This window comes from Fringilla coelebs (genome assembly GCF_963513975.1).
Source record: "Fringilla coelebs genome assembly, chromosome: 6".
Classification (NCBI taxonomy): Eukaryota; Metazoa; Chordata; class Aves; order Passeriformes; family Fringillidae; genus Fringilla; species Fringilla coelebs.
Window position 1 is genome coordinate 54177104 of NC_140034.1, and position 17482 is coordinate 54194585.

Below are 17482 nucleotides of genomic sequence, written 5' to 3' on the forward strand. Positions count from 1 at the left end.
GATGTCCAAGTCTCTCTCTCATGTGTGTCTCCAAAGCCTGACTCACCACCCATGGCTTTCTCTCTCACTTCCCTTTACAGAGGTAGTGGCACGTTGCTTTCCCCTGGATTTAAGGCAGTGGGAAAAGGAGGGACAACTTCCCCCTGCACAAGAGCTGTGGCTGCTGCCCAGGTCTCTCCCAGGAGGAATGAGGAGCTCTTGGCATTCCAACATCACCTCAAGCCTTGCAGGCATGTGCCTTAGGAAGGGCTCTGGTAGGAGACAGGTACCTGGCCTGCTCACAGACCAGCCAGAGGCCTTAGAATGGGATAAAAGAAGGAATTGAGCCATTTTGGACACTGTTTAACAGAGACAGGCTCTGCAGTGAAGCCTAGGTATTGTTTCTTCAATAAATTCTGGAACTACCACAGTGCAAGGAAACAAAATCCATGAATCCAAATCTGACTGAGGGGTGGTTCCAGAATGACAGAGATCAGGACAGGCTGGGCTGTGGCTGAAGCTGCTGTGCAGAGTGGCTGTGCAGCTCCTCCTGAGGGTGGCCAGGCTCAGGATGGAGGTGGTCCAGGGCTTCCTTGGACACTGATGCTGGGGAACCAGAGGATGGATGGCCCCATTGTGCAGAAGAGCAGCACAACCCCCTCATCTCTGTGCAATTAAATGGTCCAAGCATCTGGTGATGGGAACTTCCATATTTCATGTGCTTTCTGCTACAGGCACAGGAGTTCAGTGGAGTTCACTATCGACCCTGCACTTTACTCAGAAGGATTTAATTCTGGGATTCAAAAATGTGACAAATTCACACTGAAAGGATAAGGGAATGTTGCTGTCCCTCCCCAGCTCTCCCAGCTCTGGTGTCCCTTCCCATCAGCTGGGAATGCAGGGCTGGCTCTGCTGGACAGAAGGAGAAGGATGCTCCCTGTCATCCCAACCCCTCTCCTGCCATTGGGAGGCACCAGCCCTGCAGGGATTTGGGAAATCACCGCCAGCCTGTGCTGGGTGTGTCCCCAGGGATTAGGATGTCCCATTCTTTGCAGGCAAACACCATGGAACTCATCTGCTGAGCCAAAGGAGATGGAGTTCATTCCCTGGGGCTGAGGCCATGAGGGCCATTCCATGGGGAATAGAGCTGGGGAACAGCACTGAGCCCAGCTGCACTGCTTGGAGCCATGTGGATGCAGGAGGGAGGAGGAAAGCCATGCTCCAGTGTGCTCCCTGCAGAGCATGCCACAAAAATCACCCAAGGAAATGCCCCTGCTCCCTTCTCCTGCAGGAATACAGCACCACGGGAATGGTGATCTTGTCACATGCATATGTTCTGAACAATCTCTTTGCCCAGGATTTTTCTCCTGGGAAATAGAGAAGCCTCCGAGAAAAAGGAAAACATTTTCATCTCATTCGCTTCTCCTGTGTTTTGCTCCTTTCAAATGTGTTTGGCAATTGTTTATCCCACAGGTGATTTTTTCATTGGTTTCTGCTGTGAGTTGTTTTGAGGCAAGGGCCAACTTGGGCCAAGCTGTTTTGGGACTCTGAAGGGTCCTGAATTTTCATTATTAACTTTTCAGCATTCTGTAAGTATCCTTTCTGTATTCTTTAGTATTGTTTAGCTTTGTATTTTTTAATATAACATAGTATCATAAAATAATAAATTAGCCTCATGAGAAGATGGAGTCAGATTCATCATTCCTTCCTTTGTCTGGGCACCCTGCAAACACAATATGATCCTGTGGGTATTGATTAATCAGGAGGCTCAAGGAGACCTTCAGCCACTCTCCTGGGTTCATCAGCAGAGCGGTGGAAGGGATCAACATGCTCAGACCCCCGTGTCCATGGCAGGATCATTTCTGCGGGCTGCTTTTTCTTTTGGTTTTTCAAAGACCCTCTGGAGGGAGAGCTAGAGGGACCCCATGGAGAAGGGCCTCCAGCGCTGCCCTGCCAAGAAGTAGATGAAGGGTTTGATGCTGCTGTGGATGCAGGTGAGCAGGAAAACAACCTGAGAGGACACAGCGATGTAACCGAGCTGCTGCAGGAAATTGCAGATGCTGAGGAGGAGAGGGAAGAGCACAATGACGAAGATAACGATGTCACACCAGTTGGGTTGCTGCTGCTGGGAGCTCCACTTGGCCTTAAGGAAATCCACTGTGCAGGAAATGACCACAGGTGCAACAAAGAGGAGCAGCATGATGGCGTTCATGGAGATGAGAGCTGCCCGGCAGTGCTCCTGATCGTGTGATGGGCACAGGAATGTCACTGTGGGAATGACAGTGAAGAGAGCAAGGAAGGCCCAGGATTGGACACTTCCCACCAACCACCTCAAGTGCAGAGGAAGGTCCCAGTGGCAGCAGAGCTTCCAGAGCTTGTCCATATATACAATAGGTCTCTTAGTCATCAACCATAACAGCGCCCAGTAGTAGGAAACCACTGACAGCTGGAAAAGGAAATTCAGGTACATCAGGGGCACTATAGGAGAGCAGAATATGTCCTCCACCAGGAAGAGGAGGGTGCAGGGGACTGTGAAGAGAAGGAAGAGGAAGTCGACAACAGCCATATCAAAGATGCCAGAGTTCTACTTTTCAGGGTTAGGAACCAGATGACAGCCAGTTCCCAGCCAGCCCAGAGAGGCAGATGAGCAGTGTCACACTGTGTATGGCCACAGTGGTGACATCTGTCTCACACAGATCATCTTCTTCAGTGGGTGAGGCAGGAGATGGGGACACGGTGGTCACTCCATGGATGGACGCTGGGCAGGCAGTGGGATGTGGCCCTGGCTGTGGTCAGAGTGGATGGGCAGTCAGTGCTTGGAGAATCCAGGGATGGACCATGTGGCTCCTCAGCAGCTCCCTGCAGTGGGAAGGATTCAGTGGGGAGGAGTGAGATATGCAGGGGAGGAGGGCAGTGGAAATGGTGGGGTGGGAGGGTTTGGCTGGTGTGCAGGGGATTGATAAATAAGAGGGTATAAATGATGATTTAAAATCCATCCCTCAGGCCATTTCAGTGTTTTGGAAATTTGAGTATGGTTCCATTTTAGAAATTGCTCTGGAGCTAGACTCTCACCCTTCCATGGCCCTTTTTCAGCTGATTTTAATCCCCCCCAAATCCAACAGTTGGATATCCATAATTCTGTGGCAATTTCCTGCATTAGATCTACAAAAAGGTTCCTATTTGAAGTCAGAAAACCCCAATCACTATACTGCTGTTCTAACTGTTTGTATTGTTCGCTTAATTCATTTAGCTTTTCCTGTTCCATCCTTTTCTTTTTTGCTTCCGATTCTTGCTTCTCCAGTTTTTGAGTCATTTGTTTCATTCTGCTCTCTGGGTCCCTTCTTTCCCTACCCCTTACTAAACAAAAGGACTTTGAGTATTGCAGACAAATTTGTTCATCGTCATCCTTGAGAAAGTTGGTTAACACGGGCCCATCCTTGGGAGAAACCTTTTGTCCATATTTTAAATTTTCTCCAACCCAGTAAAATTTGCCACCCATAGTGCACACTTTTAATTTGCTGTGGTCATAGCACACTTCACTAACTTGGGAATATGCCATAAATACTGATTCCCTGTTTCTCCCGGTCCAGACAGTATGATTGCATTTGTCACAGACAGCCAGAGCAATAGGCTCTGATCCTGCAGCTTGCTCATGGATTATGTGGAGCTCAGGAGTGAGGCTATTAAGGCCCATTGCTTGGGGTGCAATGATCAATACAGTGAAAATAATCCTCAGGGAGTTTAACTCTCTACCTCTCTCAAGGCCCCTTGGGTTGCATCCAAGGGCCGAGATGTAGATCTTCTCGGTAGCAGAGTTTATACCTTGGGATTTAGTCACTGATATCTTTTGTTTCATTTTTGCCTTTTGCCTCATGAGCCTTCAGTTCTCTCTTTATCATGGGAATGGCCCAATTCTTTTTAATTTGGGCTACTTGGCCCCTAAGTTAGGGGGTTGTGCGACTACAATAGGGTTGGTATATGTGCTTCCCCTTTTCCAGTGATATTTGGCTTCCTGCCACTCTCTTGCTTTTATTTGATATTTGCCAGGTATCCAATTGCCTTTGTCACACTCTTTTTTTCTAACTTGGCCTTTGGTACTTCCTGCAAATCAATTCCTGCTCGTGTCCCATGTACCCAAGTTTTCCACCAATTTTTATCACCTGTTTTAATATACCCTTTCCTTACTGCAGCCCACAACGTTTTATCAGTTTCTTTTTCTATTTCTTTTATACAATTTCGGCAGAGAGCATTAGGGATCTGTCCCCTTGGGAGGTTTGTATACCACAATTCTTCACACTCTATACACTTAGAGCAACCCCATGGATAACACTTACAGTTTGGAGTAGTACATTCTACCTCTCGTGAGTACAATTGGTTTTGCAGCTTAAGGTAGGAGCGTTTTCGTGACATACATCAGTCTCTCTTTAACTTTACTTTTAGTTCTCTGGGGGTAGATGCAATTCTGCACTGGGCTTCAGAGACCGGCTCTGTCGGTGGCTCCTCTGTCCGTGGTTCCGCTGGGCCTTTGACGCGTGACGTGTGTCCAGCCCTTTTCCGCAGTTCGGACGGCGGTATCGGTGGTCAGCAGAGTTAAATATGGACCTTCCCACCTAGGAGACAAACTTCCTTCCTTCCAGCTTTTAATTAGTACCCAGTCACCTGGTTTTATTCGGTGTATGCTAAATCCTAGACGAGCTGATTGAGCAATTACCCCTTTTTCCCTTAGTTCTAGGACATGTTGTCACATCTTCTGGATGTATTTTTGAATAGTCATATCTGCTACAACTACTGATGTTTGGGGTACCTCCTGGGAAAAGGGCATTCCATAAAGCATCTCATAGGCAGAAAGTCCCATGTCTGCATTTGGAAGTGTTCTTATATTAAGTAATGCTAAAGGTAAACATTTTACCCATGACATTTGGGTCTCAATCATCAATTTTGTTAATTGTTGTTTTATAGTTTGGTTCATTCTTTCCACCCTCCCAGAGCTCTGGGGGTGCCAAGGGGTGTGATATTCCCAGGAAATACCCATGGCTTGTGTTACTCCTTTTATAATACTGGAAGTAAAATGGGAGCCCTAATCAGAATCTGTGGCCCTAATAACCCCAAATCAGGGAATAATTTGTTCCAGCAATATTTTAACTACAAACTTTGCCGTGGCTCGGGCAGCCGGGTAGGCCTCCACCCAATGAGTTAGTTGATCTACTAATACCAACAAGTATTTCCATCTGCCCACCCTTGGTAGTTCAGTATAAACCACCTGAACCCTTTCAAATGGTCGGTAGGCTATTTTTCTACCACCGGTTGGAGCCTGTCTCATTACCTTTTTGTTAACTTTTTGACAAGTCAAACACCCCTGTGTTATTTGTTTTGCTATTTCAAAAATTCCAATACATCCATATTTTAAAAAATGATCACATAAGGCTTTTGTTCCCCAATGAGTACGCTGGTGTAACTGGCTCAGAATCCTTCGAGCATAAGCCTTAGGTAAAATCTCTCTTCCATCTGGGAGTACCCACTTTCCCTGCTCTTTCTTAGCTTCCAATCTTTTTATAACTTCCTCCTCTTGAGTACTATAACTTTTTGGCAGTTCCTCCTGAATTTCTTCTATAGTGTTCAGCTGGATGGTCTCTTTTAATTTAAAAGCTGCCTCCTTTGCAGCTTCATCAGCTGTGTTAGTTCCTCTTACTAAGTAGCTTGACCCCCGCTGGTGACCTTTTACATGCACCACAGCTATTCTCTTGGGTCCTTTCAAGGCTTCAAGCACTCTAATTATTAACTCCTGATGGATCAATTTCTTGCCTTGAGTGTTAATCAACCCCCTTTCCATCCAAATTTTTCCAAATGTGTGTACAATTCCAAAAGCATATTTTGAGTCTGTATAAATAGCCCCCACCTTATCCTTTAAAAGTTCTAAAGCTCGGTATAAAGCAAACGATTCACAAGCTTGAGCTGACCAGCTGGAACTGATTTTTCCTCTTTCTATTACAGACATGTTTTCCCCTTCTACAATAGCATATCCTGAATTGCATTTCCCTCCTATCACCCGGGACGAGCCATCGATAAAATATTTTTCCCCACCAGATAACTCTGTCTCACTCAAATCTGGTCTCACTTTTGTTTGTAATTCAATTAATTCTACACAGTTATGAGTGAGCTCTGCAGTTGGCTCCCCATAGAGAAATTGTGCAGGGTTCTGAGCAGGAGTGACCTAAAGTTCCAGTTCAGGGGAATGTATCAAGATAGCTTCATACTTTAAAATCCAGCTGTCAGTGAGCTGTCACTTCTCTGCTTTTTGATGCAATATGCTTCTAACGTTGTGGGGGGTATATACTACTAATGGAGCTCTGAATGTAATTTTTTTTTTTTCTTTTTTTTTTTTTTTTTTTTGCTTCTTCTACCAGAAGGGCTGTTGCTACTATAGCTTGCAAATATACTGGCCATGCCCAGCTGACAGGGTCCAGTAATTTTGAATAATACCTCACCAGCTTTCTGTCTCCTCCCCAATCCTGGGTGAGCACTCCATAAGCAGTTAATTTACCGATCTCCCCAGGAGTGAACCAGACATCCGGACATATTTTATTCTCATCCTGGTCCATCAATTTGTACAATTGTACCATTAATTGATCATTTTGAGGCTTAATCCCCATATTCAGAGATAAAATAAGGTCTCTACCCAGTGAATTTGCATTCTGCTTCCGAAACTAATAATAGATCACTAATATCCAATTTTCCTTTTGCTTCAATTAGTACTTGTTCAATAATGGGAACCTTAAAGGCTTCCCCTTTTGCTCCAATTACTTGAGCTGTTTTCCCACTGATTTTGCATCCTTTTGGTAATCTTTGCACTGTTGATTTTTCAGCACCTGTATCTACTAAAAATGTACATTCTTCACCCTGGGGGACCTATCTTTAATTTTATCAAGGGCTCTTGTGATGTTCTGGTCCCCAGTAAATAGAGCCCCTGACACCTCCAATCTTCTGCAAACAGTTTTTGGTCTGCTTCTCATTTCTTGCAAAACCTTGTAACATGACCTTCAACCCCACAGTAAAAGTAGGTAGGTCTTTTCGAACCATGACCTGTTATTTTTTCGGGTGGTTTTAGCATTTCCTGAAGATGCACCGCCCTTCTGAACCTCTTTTACTGCAGCCACAAAAACCTTAGCTTGAACTTTTGCCTTCTCTTCATTACATAAACTTTCTGCGCTTTCCTTAACAATTCCTGTAAATCTCTCTCCTGCCAGCCATCCATCTTTTCAACTTTCCTCCTAATATCCTCCCACGATTTTGCCACAAACTGAGTTTTGATTAACATTTCCCCCACAGCTGTATCAGGATCCTGTTCTGAGTTTTTAATGCATACAGGGGAGTAGGCCAGGACCCATGCCACAAAGCGGCATAATTGCTTTCTTCTTGGTTAACAGGGTCCTTTTTATTTACATAGGCATTCAAGGCCTGACAGATCCACCCTTCTGACAACTCATACATTGGCCAATATGAATTATCAGGTCGTCTAATTTCCCTAGTCCATTCTACCATACAATATGGTATCATTTTCTCCTTACTTTTTCCTCTCCGGTTTTCACATTTATTCCATGATTTTAACATTACCCTAAGGGGGCTCTGCTTGGGGTATATCTGGCAAAATGCTCCCTCTTTTTCCAGTACCTTCAGTACCTCTATTTTCCTGCTGGTTTATACCAGCTCCTGGGTTCTTGCTTTCGCATTTACCCATTTTATCCTAACAGGTGTTTCCTCAATTTGCCTCAACCACACCTGTTCAGACCTTGGTCCCTTTTTGTCAAGGAATTTTCTAATAAAAAGTCCCTTCTACCAGTACCGCCTCCTGCCTCTGATGTTCTAAAGAACAAAAGTGCCCCTTAACTATTATCTTGTCTCACGCCCGACCTTTTATATACCGAAAATCCTACTTCATTCACTTCGTTCCTTCACCTGCCGTTCCCCTCGTGAGGAGACGAAACCAAGGTTAGAAGAACTCCAGGATCACTTCGTGACTAGGTCACGTCCCACACACACACACCATTCACACTCTTACACTCGCACACCCGTTATTATCCCACCTAACCAAGCGATACTTACAGCCTCCTTTTCTCGCCTGGGTCTTCGTGCATGAGTTATTACAGGTGAATTTACTGCAATCTACTCCGGGAGCTCAAAATTCTTTGCTCATAAGTTACCTTAAAAAATTTCCTCTTCCCTGAAAGATTCCCCAGTCACTCAGGGCCACCGGAGGCAAAAAGCCTCCTGGTGGGGCGCCTCCCTGAGATCAGGAGTCTCCCTCAATGGATTTGGAAATTTCCCGGCCAACACACCAAATTTGTTAAAATAAGAAGCTTGACTAGGCCAATAGTCAAGCAACAATCAATTTATTAATTAATTATGGTAAAATATGAGCAAAACAGCGCTGGGTACAGTGGAGGCAGTTTTCCCACCAACTGCACGCCGATATTTGGGCTTACAGGTATTTATAGGGGTACTCAGAAACTTTCTCAGCAGTTTCTATTTCTAATTGTTTACATCACAATTCTATACACTATTGTGATTTTAGTTTTTCTCAGGATGCGTCCCAAAAAAAGAGGACTCATAGATGGTGGTGGCAGCCTCCGAGATGTTGGTCCAGTTTCCGCAAGGACAATGACAAATCCCATCTGGTGAAGTCCAGCTCCCCAGATGTGGGTCCCCCTTGTTATTACAAGGACTATCAGTGATGTCCAGCTTCCCTTGGTGAAGTTGTAAATCCTTGAGATGATGTCCATCTTCCTTTCTCAAGCTGTTTTTCTCAGGTTTGTTAAGGAGTGAGATATGCACATTTCCTTTCTATACATTCCAAAGCTATAGTTTCAAGGATACAAACAATATTCCAAAATTATACCTAAAAAGGTTACCATTGCAGCACTCTTTAAGGCCTGTCTACAAGCAAAGAGCAACATCCTGAATGCTGTAATTCAAATGCTCCTAAATCAATCCAGGTTAATTGCAAACACAGGCTAGGTTCAAGGGCCTTCTTCCATGCTTTACTTTCCTCAGTTATTATTCGAATTTGCAGCCGTCCCATGGTTGGTGCTCACACATATCACAATCACAAATACACACATTTCCTTCCTGTGCCAGACATGAAACACAGCTTTGTATTTCACAAGTGGAAGGGATCAACAGGCTCAGGCCTCTCTGTCCATGGCAGGATCATTGTTGTGGGCAGTGTTTTCTTCTGGCTCCTCAAAGACCCTCTGGAGGGAGAGCCGGAGGGATCCCATGGAGCAGGGCCTCCAGCACCTCCCTGCCAAGAAGCAAATGATGGGATTGATGGTGCTGTGGATGCAGGCGAGCAGGAAAGCCACCTGGGAGGGCACAATGGTGTAACCAAACTGCTGCAGTAAGTTCCAGAGGCTGCGGGGCAGAGTGAAGAGCACGATGAGGCAGATAACAATGTCGAGTCTCTTGGGCTGCTGCTGCTGCTGGGAGCCAGGCTTGAAATGAGTGAAGAGGATTGTGCTGGAAATGAGCATGAAGGGAGCACAGAGGAGGAGGTTGAAGGTGTATATGGAGATGAGACACTCCCAGCAGTACTCAGATAGCTGGAACATGCACAGAGAAATCATGGTGGCAAAGATAGTGATGAGGGTGATGAAGAAGGCCGTGAGCAGGGCATGCATCTCCTTCAACAGCTGCTGGGGATGGTGGCAGCAGTGCCAGAGCGGGCAGTGGATGGACCTGCACCTCTGGATGCTGATGCATGTCAGTGTGTACAGCCACAAATTGTAGGACACCTGTGACACCCTGAAAAGCAACCACACATACCACAAGGGCATTATGATGGAGCAGGAAACATCCTCCAGCAGGAAGAGCAGAGTGGAAGGGACCAGAAAGAGGAGGAAGAGGAAGTCCAAAAGAGTCAGCATGAGGATGTAAAGAATGGTGCTGTTCCTGTACAAACTGCAGGAGCCAAGGAGGCAGAGCACAGCCCCGTTCCCAGCCAGCCCACAGAGGCAGATGAGCAGGGTCACACTGTGTATGGCCACACTGGTGACATCTGCCTCACAGAGATTGTCTCCTTCAGTGGGTGAGGCCAGAGGTTGTGACATGGTGCTCAGCTCCTGGCTGTGGTCAGAGTGGATGGGCAGTCAGTGCTTGGAGAATCCAGGGATGGACCATGCTACTCCTCATCAGCTCCCTGCAGTGGGAAGGATTCAGTGGGGAGGAGGGAGATGTGCAGGGGAAGAGGGCAGTGGAAATGGTGGGGTGGCAGAGGTAGGCAGTGTGCTCGGAGTGTTCAGCAGGAGATGCAGAAGGGAAGAGTGCAGGGCAGAGGAGGGAAGATATGGGGAGGGCACTGGGGTCACCAGGAGAGGGTGGCAGGAGCAGAGCAGCTGCTGGAGGAGAGGAAGGTGGGGTAGGGAGGAAGGGAAACATTGCACTGACCTGTTCCCTGTGGGGCAGCAGCAGGCAAAGGGGTCTGTGCAGATCAGCGGCGCTCCCTGGTACCTCTTGCTCCTTTGGGATCCGTGTCCTAAAGCGGCTCCTGGCAGGTCAGGGACATGAAGGAGAAAGTGCCCAGGTCACCAGGAGCTCCCCATTCCTGACCTGCTGGCTCCTCTCTGTGCCCTGTCCTGGTATTGTTTCCCAAGGCTTGGTGGAGTTGCGGCAGAGTAGGAAATTGCATCTTTGGCTAAGTCAGAATTTCACTTCCTCTGAGTTCTTTGTCTTGATTTTTTCTCCTGCCATAGAGGAAGTAGCTCAACATGCAGATTTCTTTGAATGGCTCCTCCTTTCCTCCTGATTAGAAACACTCTTTCAAATGGGGCATTCTCCAAATGCTTTCCCTCTCTCAGCAGGATTCTGCCATTCCTCATTTATCTGCCCTGAGGGTCTCTGTCCCTCCAGCAGCAGACAGCCGCTCTTGGGGCTGGTGGCACTGGAATGCTGGCAGTGCTGGAAGTGCTCACAGCACTGTGCAAGCATCTGGGTGCTTCTCAGAAACAACTCCCATTCTGGGAAGAGGCCCGGGATCATTGCCAAAATTTTCCCTAGCCCCAAGAAAGCAACCTGAGCTGAGAATTCCTATTTCTGTAATTCCAATGCAGGCTCACACAGCCTAAGGAAAGGACCGCACTCAGTTGCTTGCAGCCAGGTCATCAGCACTTAGAGCCCACCCTAATTACTGCCAATCACCCTGATGATGCAACGAAAGCTATCAGGGACCAAGTTTTGGGATGCTGTGATCCCCTTTCCAGCTCCTCATTAGGGCTCATCCTCCTTCTCCTCGGACTTTGGAGCTCTTGTGTTTGTTTTTACCTGACCCCAGCCCTCTGGGCAACCTGTGCCAGGGCGTCACCACCCTCACAGGGAAGGATTTCTTCCCAATATCCAATCTCACCCCACCCTCTGTCAGTGGGAAGTCATTCCCCCTTGTCCTGTCACTCCATGCCCTCATCCAAAGTCCCTCTCCAACTCTTCTGGAGCCCCATCAGCTCCTGGATTATTGCTGGCTGTGGGTTTATATACAAATCACAAACGGCACAGGACTGCTGTGGAACGTGCCTTGAGCTGTTTTATTTTTCAGCATCAGTCTCATTGCACGGTTCGGACAATGGGAAGATGCCAGCAGCTCACATCCCAGGCAGCAGGCCAAGAACTTAATGTTACAACTTACTTTATAAGCTTTTTGACCAATCTCACAAATCAGAAGCACACTGACAGTGGTTCTATCCAGCCACTATAAGCACACGTACCTTTGGTTAAAACAATGCCTGCTGATTTGGAATACAATTCCTGCTTGTAAGCCTTAAAACACAACACACAGCTCCATTATTAGGCTCCAAACTTCCTAATATCTTGCTAGATAAACTTTTCTACAGCTTAGGGAGTTACTCTAGACAAGCATTAATACACAGACCATTGTTCTATTTGTCCTTGCTTTTCTACTTTTTAAATAATTTTTCCACTGACCTACTTCATGTCTACTGCTTGGCTCCAATCACAGTTCTGTTGTCTCCCAGGCCTGCCTCTTGCAGCTATACCGAAACCATCTGATTTTGTGGATTGCCACAGTGGATCATGAAGTTTTTGCCTTTGAGAGGATTGGGCTGGTGAGGGAATGTGAGATTCCATAGCTGGGGACACAAACAGGGTGTCAGCAGGGAAGAGAGGTGACAGTTCTGGTCCCAGGGCCAGCAGTTTCCAGGAGGAGCATCCCAGATCCCTGAGGCACATGTCAGGCTGGGAAGGAATCATCTCACCTCACCTTTCTAGGAATTATTTGGAATTCACTGTAGGCTGCTGTCTGAATCCCAAGGGAGTGTAAAAGATGACTCAGATGAAACCTGCAACTTTCTAAGGTTTAAGCCAAGAGAGCAGCACTGATTTGCCTCTTCTCAGAAGAGATGACATTGCTGAAATCCCAAATCATCCCTCTGCTGTGTGCCTGTGCTCCAGCTCATGCACAGAATTTATTATTGCATGAATCCTCTTGGAAAACTGTGTGCTAAAGGTCCAGTGCCACTGAAATGGTGGTAAACAAATGGGAAAATTAGATTTGAATCAGAAATCAAAGTTTACCAGCACATTTGTAGTGCAGGGGCCTAAGGATCCAGGCACAGGAAAGAGAGGGGGCAAGTTCATGCAGTTCAAAAGACAAGATTTTGGGATTGGAGTTGCTTTAAACATGAAGGGAGAGGCTGAGATGGAGACCAAGTGCCTTGGCCACAGGTGTGGTTGCTGAGGCTCTCTCCTGTTGCTCATTTGCTGGGCAGAGTGCAGAGCAGATGAGGAGCAGAGCCCTGCTCCCGTGGCAGGCTCTGGAGCAGCTGCCTGTGTGTGAGAGCCCTGGAGAACACGAGGCAGCACGGAGAGCAGGGGCTGTGGCAGGAGCTGGGACAGAGCCCGCGCCGGGCGCTGCTGGGGCTCAGCCGCCCTTGGGCTGCGCTCCCCTTTCCCAAGGGACCATTGCAGGGAGCCTCCTGAAGATCCCGGCCAGGGACAGCAGCTGGAGGGTGGAGGTGAGGGGAGTGCACTGCGGGGAAGTTCTCCAGGCTGCCAGAGGAAACGAGGTCAGACTCTTCTCTTCCACCTTAATCAGGGCCCCCTCTTTGGGTGGAACCTGGGTATGGATTGTGGGGGCAGAACTGAGGTCTGTAGGGAATTAAAAGCCATAAAGAGTGTGGGAAAAGGGAGGGAATTTGAAATGGGTGTCCTGCTGAAGGCATCCAGCAGCTCAGGGATATCAACTGACACCTGAGAGTCCAGCTCAGATCCATCCCAAAGCCATTTGCTCTCTGATATCTCCATGGGCAATTCCTTCCTTCTCCAATTGTTTTCCTGCTCCAGCTCTGTCCTGCCCACAGCCAGGAAGGAGGTATCTCCTGGCTTTTGTGCCAGGCACAGCAGGCCGGGCTCCCACATCCTACTTGCCCTCTGTCCTGTCCCTCAGCTCTCCCTGTGCTGCTCCACATGGAAGCTGTGGCTGGGAAAAGATGGGAAAAGCCACGTTTGGGGGACAGCAGCGCTGCTCTGGTGTCTCTGTTGGTCACCCCTCCAGCTGTGTGAGGGGAGCAGAAGCAGCAGAGGTGTCACCAGGAGCACTTTGTGCCCTGCCACGGAGGGAGCCAGCCCTGCCTGCTGGAGCCAGCCTGGTGGGAAGGCATCCAAGGGGAGCTGGAATGAGGAGAGCCAGGACAGCTGGAGGCAGTGTGCCAACAGGCAGTGGAGCAAAGTGCCTGTCACGCTGCTGCTGCTGCTGCTGCTGTGCCTGTGTGGGATGGTGGGAATGGGGCTGTGCTCTGGCTCCTCAGCTTCTGCATCCACAGGAACCCCATCCCCCTGTGTGCTCAGCCTGGCCATGGCTGGCTTCACCTTCCTGCTCTCCATCACCATTGCCCTGGGGATATTTTCTGTCCCAGAGAGCTTCTGCCACCAGCTGGGCTGGTGGGGTGTCACAGCTGGGCTGAAGGTCCCCATCCTCTTGGCTGTCACTGCCACTGTCTCCTCTCTGACAGCCCTCAGTGCTGTCACAGCTCTGTGTGTCCTGCCCGTGTCCTGCTGGCGCTGCCACCGCTCCCAGCGCTTCCCAGTGCTCCTGTGTGCCCTGTCCTGGCTGCTCTCCTTCCTGCTCACTGCCACCCTCCATCTCTGCCCCTTGGTGCCCATGGCCTTGGTCCTGAGCTGCCTCTTCTCAGTGCTCACCCTGGGCTGTTCTGCTCTGGCCCTGCTGGCCAGGCTCCTGTGCTGCTCATGGAAACAGCTCCCAGGGAAGCTCCGTGCCCTGCTCCTGCTGCTCCTGTCATCTCCTTCCCCTTCCTCACTGCTGATTTTGGGCACTGGCTCTTGCTGAGGGTGTTTGACTTCTCTGTCTTTGCCCCCAGCACCTCTCTCCTACTCAGCTGTGCCAAGAGCAGTGCCCACCCTCTGATTTACTTCCTGGCTGGGAGCTGTGCAAAGGAATTCACCCCATCTGGTAGTGCTGCCTTGCAGAGGACTTTTGGGGATGTGCCAGAGCCAGGGAATAGGGACAACACAGTGGAACCATCATCAAGTGGAATCATTATAAAAGAGAGGCATCATAAAATAGAAGCATAAAATACCCAGACTTTGTAGGCATGCACAAGGATCATCAGAGTTGAGCTCCTGGCCCTGCACAGCCATCCCAACAATCCCAGCCTGTGCCTGAGAGGAGCATTGTCCAAATGCTCCTTGAGCTCTGCCAGGCTGGTGCTGTGTGCAGCAGGGGAATTCCTGCCTGGGGTGGAAGCTGAATGACCTGAGGAATCCTCATGGAATGGTTTGGGTTGGAAGAACCATAGAGATCATCTCATTCCATCTCTCCTTCTGCCATGGGCAGGGATACACAGGAAAACTTTTGGTTTGAAGTTTTTGCTCTTTTGAAAGGAAGCTCAGGTAGGGAGGGGCCTGGGTGTCACAGGAGACAAGGAAGGTGCTGAGAAGTAGAAAAAGTACATTGGAGGATCATGATCCTCCTGCACTTGGCCATGGGGGAAACCCCCTGGCTAAGCTGTTCTTCTCTGTAGAAGAGGTTCCACCATGGAAAGTTTCTGCTTTCCAATGCACAGGCAAACAGAAGACAGGGAGAGAAAAACCCTCTCAGATGTGGAAGTTACTCAGCTATGTTAATTATTAACAACTCTGTTAATAAATGCTCCTTAGGTGTTTAAACTCATGTGTGTCTCCAAAGCCTGACTCACCACCCACAGCTTTCACTCTCACTTCCCCTTCCAGAAGCAGTGGCATGTTGCTTTCCCGTGGATTTAAGGCAGTGGGAAAAGGAGGGACAACTTCCCTGTGCACAAGAGCTGTGGCTGCTGCCCAGGTATCTCCCAGGAGGAATGAGGAGCTCTTGGCACTGCCAGCATCATCCCAAGCCTTGCAGGCACGTGCCTTAGGAAGGGCTCTGGTATGAGACAGGTACCTGCCCTGCTCACAGACCAGCCAGAGGCTTTAGAATGGGATAAAAGAAGGAAATGAGCCATTTTGGACACTGTTTAACAGAGACAGGCTCTGCAATGAAGCCTGGATTTTCTTTATTAGACAATTTCAGAAACTGGGACTACCAGAGTGAAAAGAAACAAAAACCATGAATGCAAATCTGACTGAGGGGTGGTTCCAGAATGACAGAGATCAGGACAGGCTGGGCTGTGGCTGAAGCTGCTGTGCAGAGTGGCTGTGCAGCTCCTCCTGAGGGTGGCCAGGTTCAGGATGGAGGTGGTCCAGGGCTTCCTTGGGCACTGATGCTGGGGAACCAGAGGATGGATGGCCCCATTTTGCAGGAGAGCAGCACAACCCCCTCATCTCTGTGCAATTAAATGGTCCAAGCATCTGGTGATGGGAATTTCCATATTCCATGTACTTTCTGCTACAGGCACAGGAGTTCAGTGGAGTTCACTATCGACCCTGCACTTCACTCAGAAGGATTTAATTCTGGGATTCAAGGATGTGACAAATTCCCACTGAAAGGATAAGGGAATGTTGCTGTCCCTCCCCAGCTCTGCAGCCCTACCTGGTGTCCCTTCCCATCAGCTGGGAATGTAGGGCTGGCTCTGCTGGACAGAAGGGGAAGGATGCTCCCTGTGATCCCAACCCCTCTCCTGCCATTGGGAGGCACCAGCCCCGCAGGGATTTGGGAAATCACTGCCAGCCCGTGCTGGGTGTGTCCCCAGGGATTAGGGTGTCCCATTCTTTGCAGGCAAGAGCTCCCTGAAAACACCATGGAACTCATCTGCTGAGCCAAAGGAGATGGAGTTCATTCCCTGGGGCTGAGGCCATGAGGGCCATTCCATGGGGAATAGAGCTGGGGAACAGCACTGAGCCCAGCTGCACCGCTTGGAGCCATGTGGATGCAGGAGGGAGGAGGAAAGCCATGCTCCAGTGTGCTCCCTGCAGAGCATGCCACAAAAATGACCCAAGGCAATGCTCCTGCTCCCTTCTCCTGCAGGAATACAGCATCATGGGTAGGGTGATCCTGTGGATATTGATTTATCAAGAGGCTCAAGGAAACCTTCAGCCAGTTTCCTTGGGTCCTCCAGCAGAGCCGTGGAAAGGATCAGCAGGCTCAGACCCTCGTGTCCATGGCAGGATCATTTCTGCGGACTTTTTTTTCTTCTTTCTGCTACTCAAAGACCCTCTGGAGCGAGCACCGTAGGGACTGCACAGAGCAGAGCCTCCCACACCTGCCTGCCAAGAAGTAGATGAAGGGTTTGATGCTGCTGTTGATGCAGGTGAGCTGGAAAACAACCTGAGAGGACACAGTGATGTAGCCGAGCTGCTGCAGGAAATTGCAGATGCTGAGGAGGAGAGTGAAGAGCACAATGATGAAGATAATGATGTCGCGCCTCTGGGGTTGCTGCTGCTGGGAGCCCCACTTGGCCTTAATGAAATCCACTGTGCTTGAAATGAGCATGGGTGCAGCAAAGAGGAGCGGGATTATGATGTACATGGAGATGAGAGCTGCCCGGCAGTGCTCCTGCTGGTGTGATGGGCACAGGAATGTGACTGCGGGAATGACAGTGAAGAGAGCAAAGAAGGCCCAGTATTGGACAGTGGCCACCACCCACAACAGGCGCAGAGGTATGTCCCAGCGGCAGCAGAGCTTGCAGATGTTCCGCATATGGTAAATAGCGTGTATGCGCATCAGTCGAAACAGGCCCCAGTAGTAGGTGAACACTGAGAGCTGGAAAAGGAAATTCATGTACATCAAGGGCACGATAGGAGAGCAGGACACATCCTCCACCAGGATGAGGAGGGCAGACAGGACTGCCAAAAGAAGGAAGAGGAAGTCAATGACAGCCAGGTCAAAGATGCCAGCGTTGCTGCTTTTCAGGCTGAGGAGCCCGATGACAGCCCCGTTCCCGGCCAGCCCACAGAGGCCGATGAGCAGTGTCACACTGTGTGTGGCCACGATGATGACATTGATCTCACAGAGTTCATCTCCTTCAGTGGCTGAGTCAGGACGTGGGGACACGGTGCTCACCTCCAT

At 49.0% G+C, this 17482-nt stretch overlaps 1 protein-coding gene and 1 pseudogene across 2 annotated transcripts; both read right to left on the reverse strand.

Annotated features, from left to right (window-relative positions):
- Positions 1-1810: 1810 nt before the first annotated feature.
- On the reverse strand, positions 1811-3478 carry LOC311155515 (mas-related G-protein coupled receptor member H-like; annotated as a pseudogene). The gene is made up of 2 exons: positions 3331-3478; positions 1811-2737 (listed from the first exon to the last, which is right to left on the reverse strand). The product of its transcript is annotated as a mas-related G-protein coupled receptor member H-like (transcript).
- A 5680-nt stretch (positions 3479-9158) lies between these two features.
- LOC311155516 (uncharacterized protein) lies at positions 9159-17482 on the reverse strand (the record flags this gene model as incomplete). Its single annotated transcript, XM_084208737.1, has 2 exons — positions 9159-9277; positions 16675-17482. The coding sequence occupies 2 exons, from the start codon at positions 17480-17482 to the stop codon at positions 9159-9161; spliced, it is 927 nt and encodes a 308-aa protein (XP_084064863.1).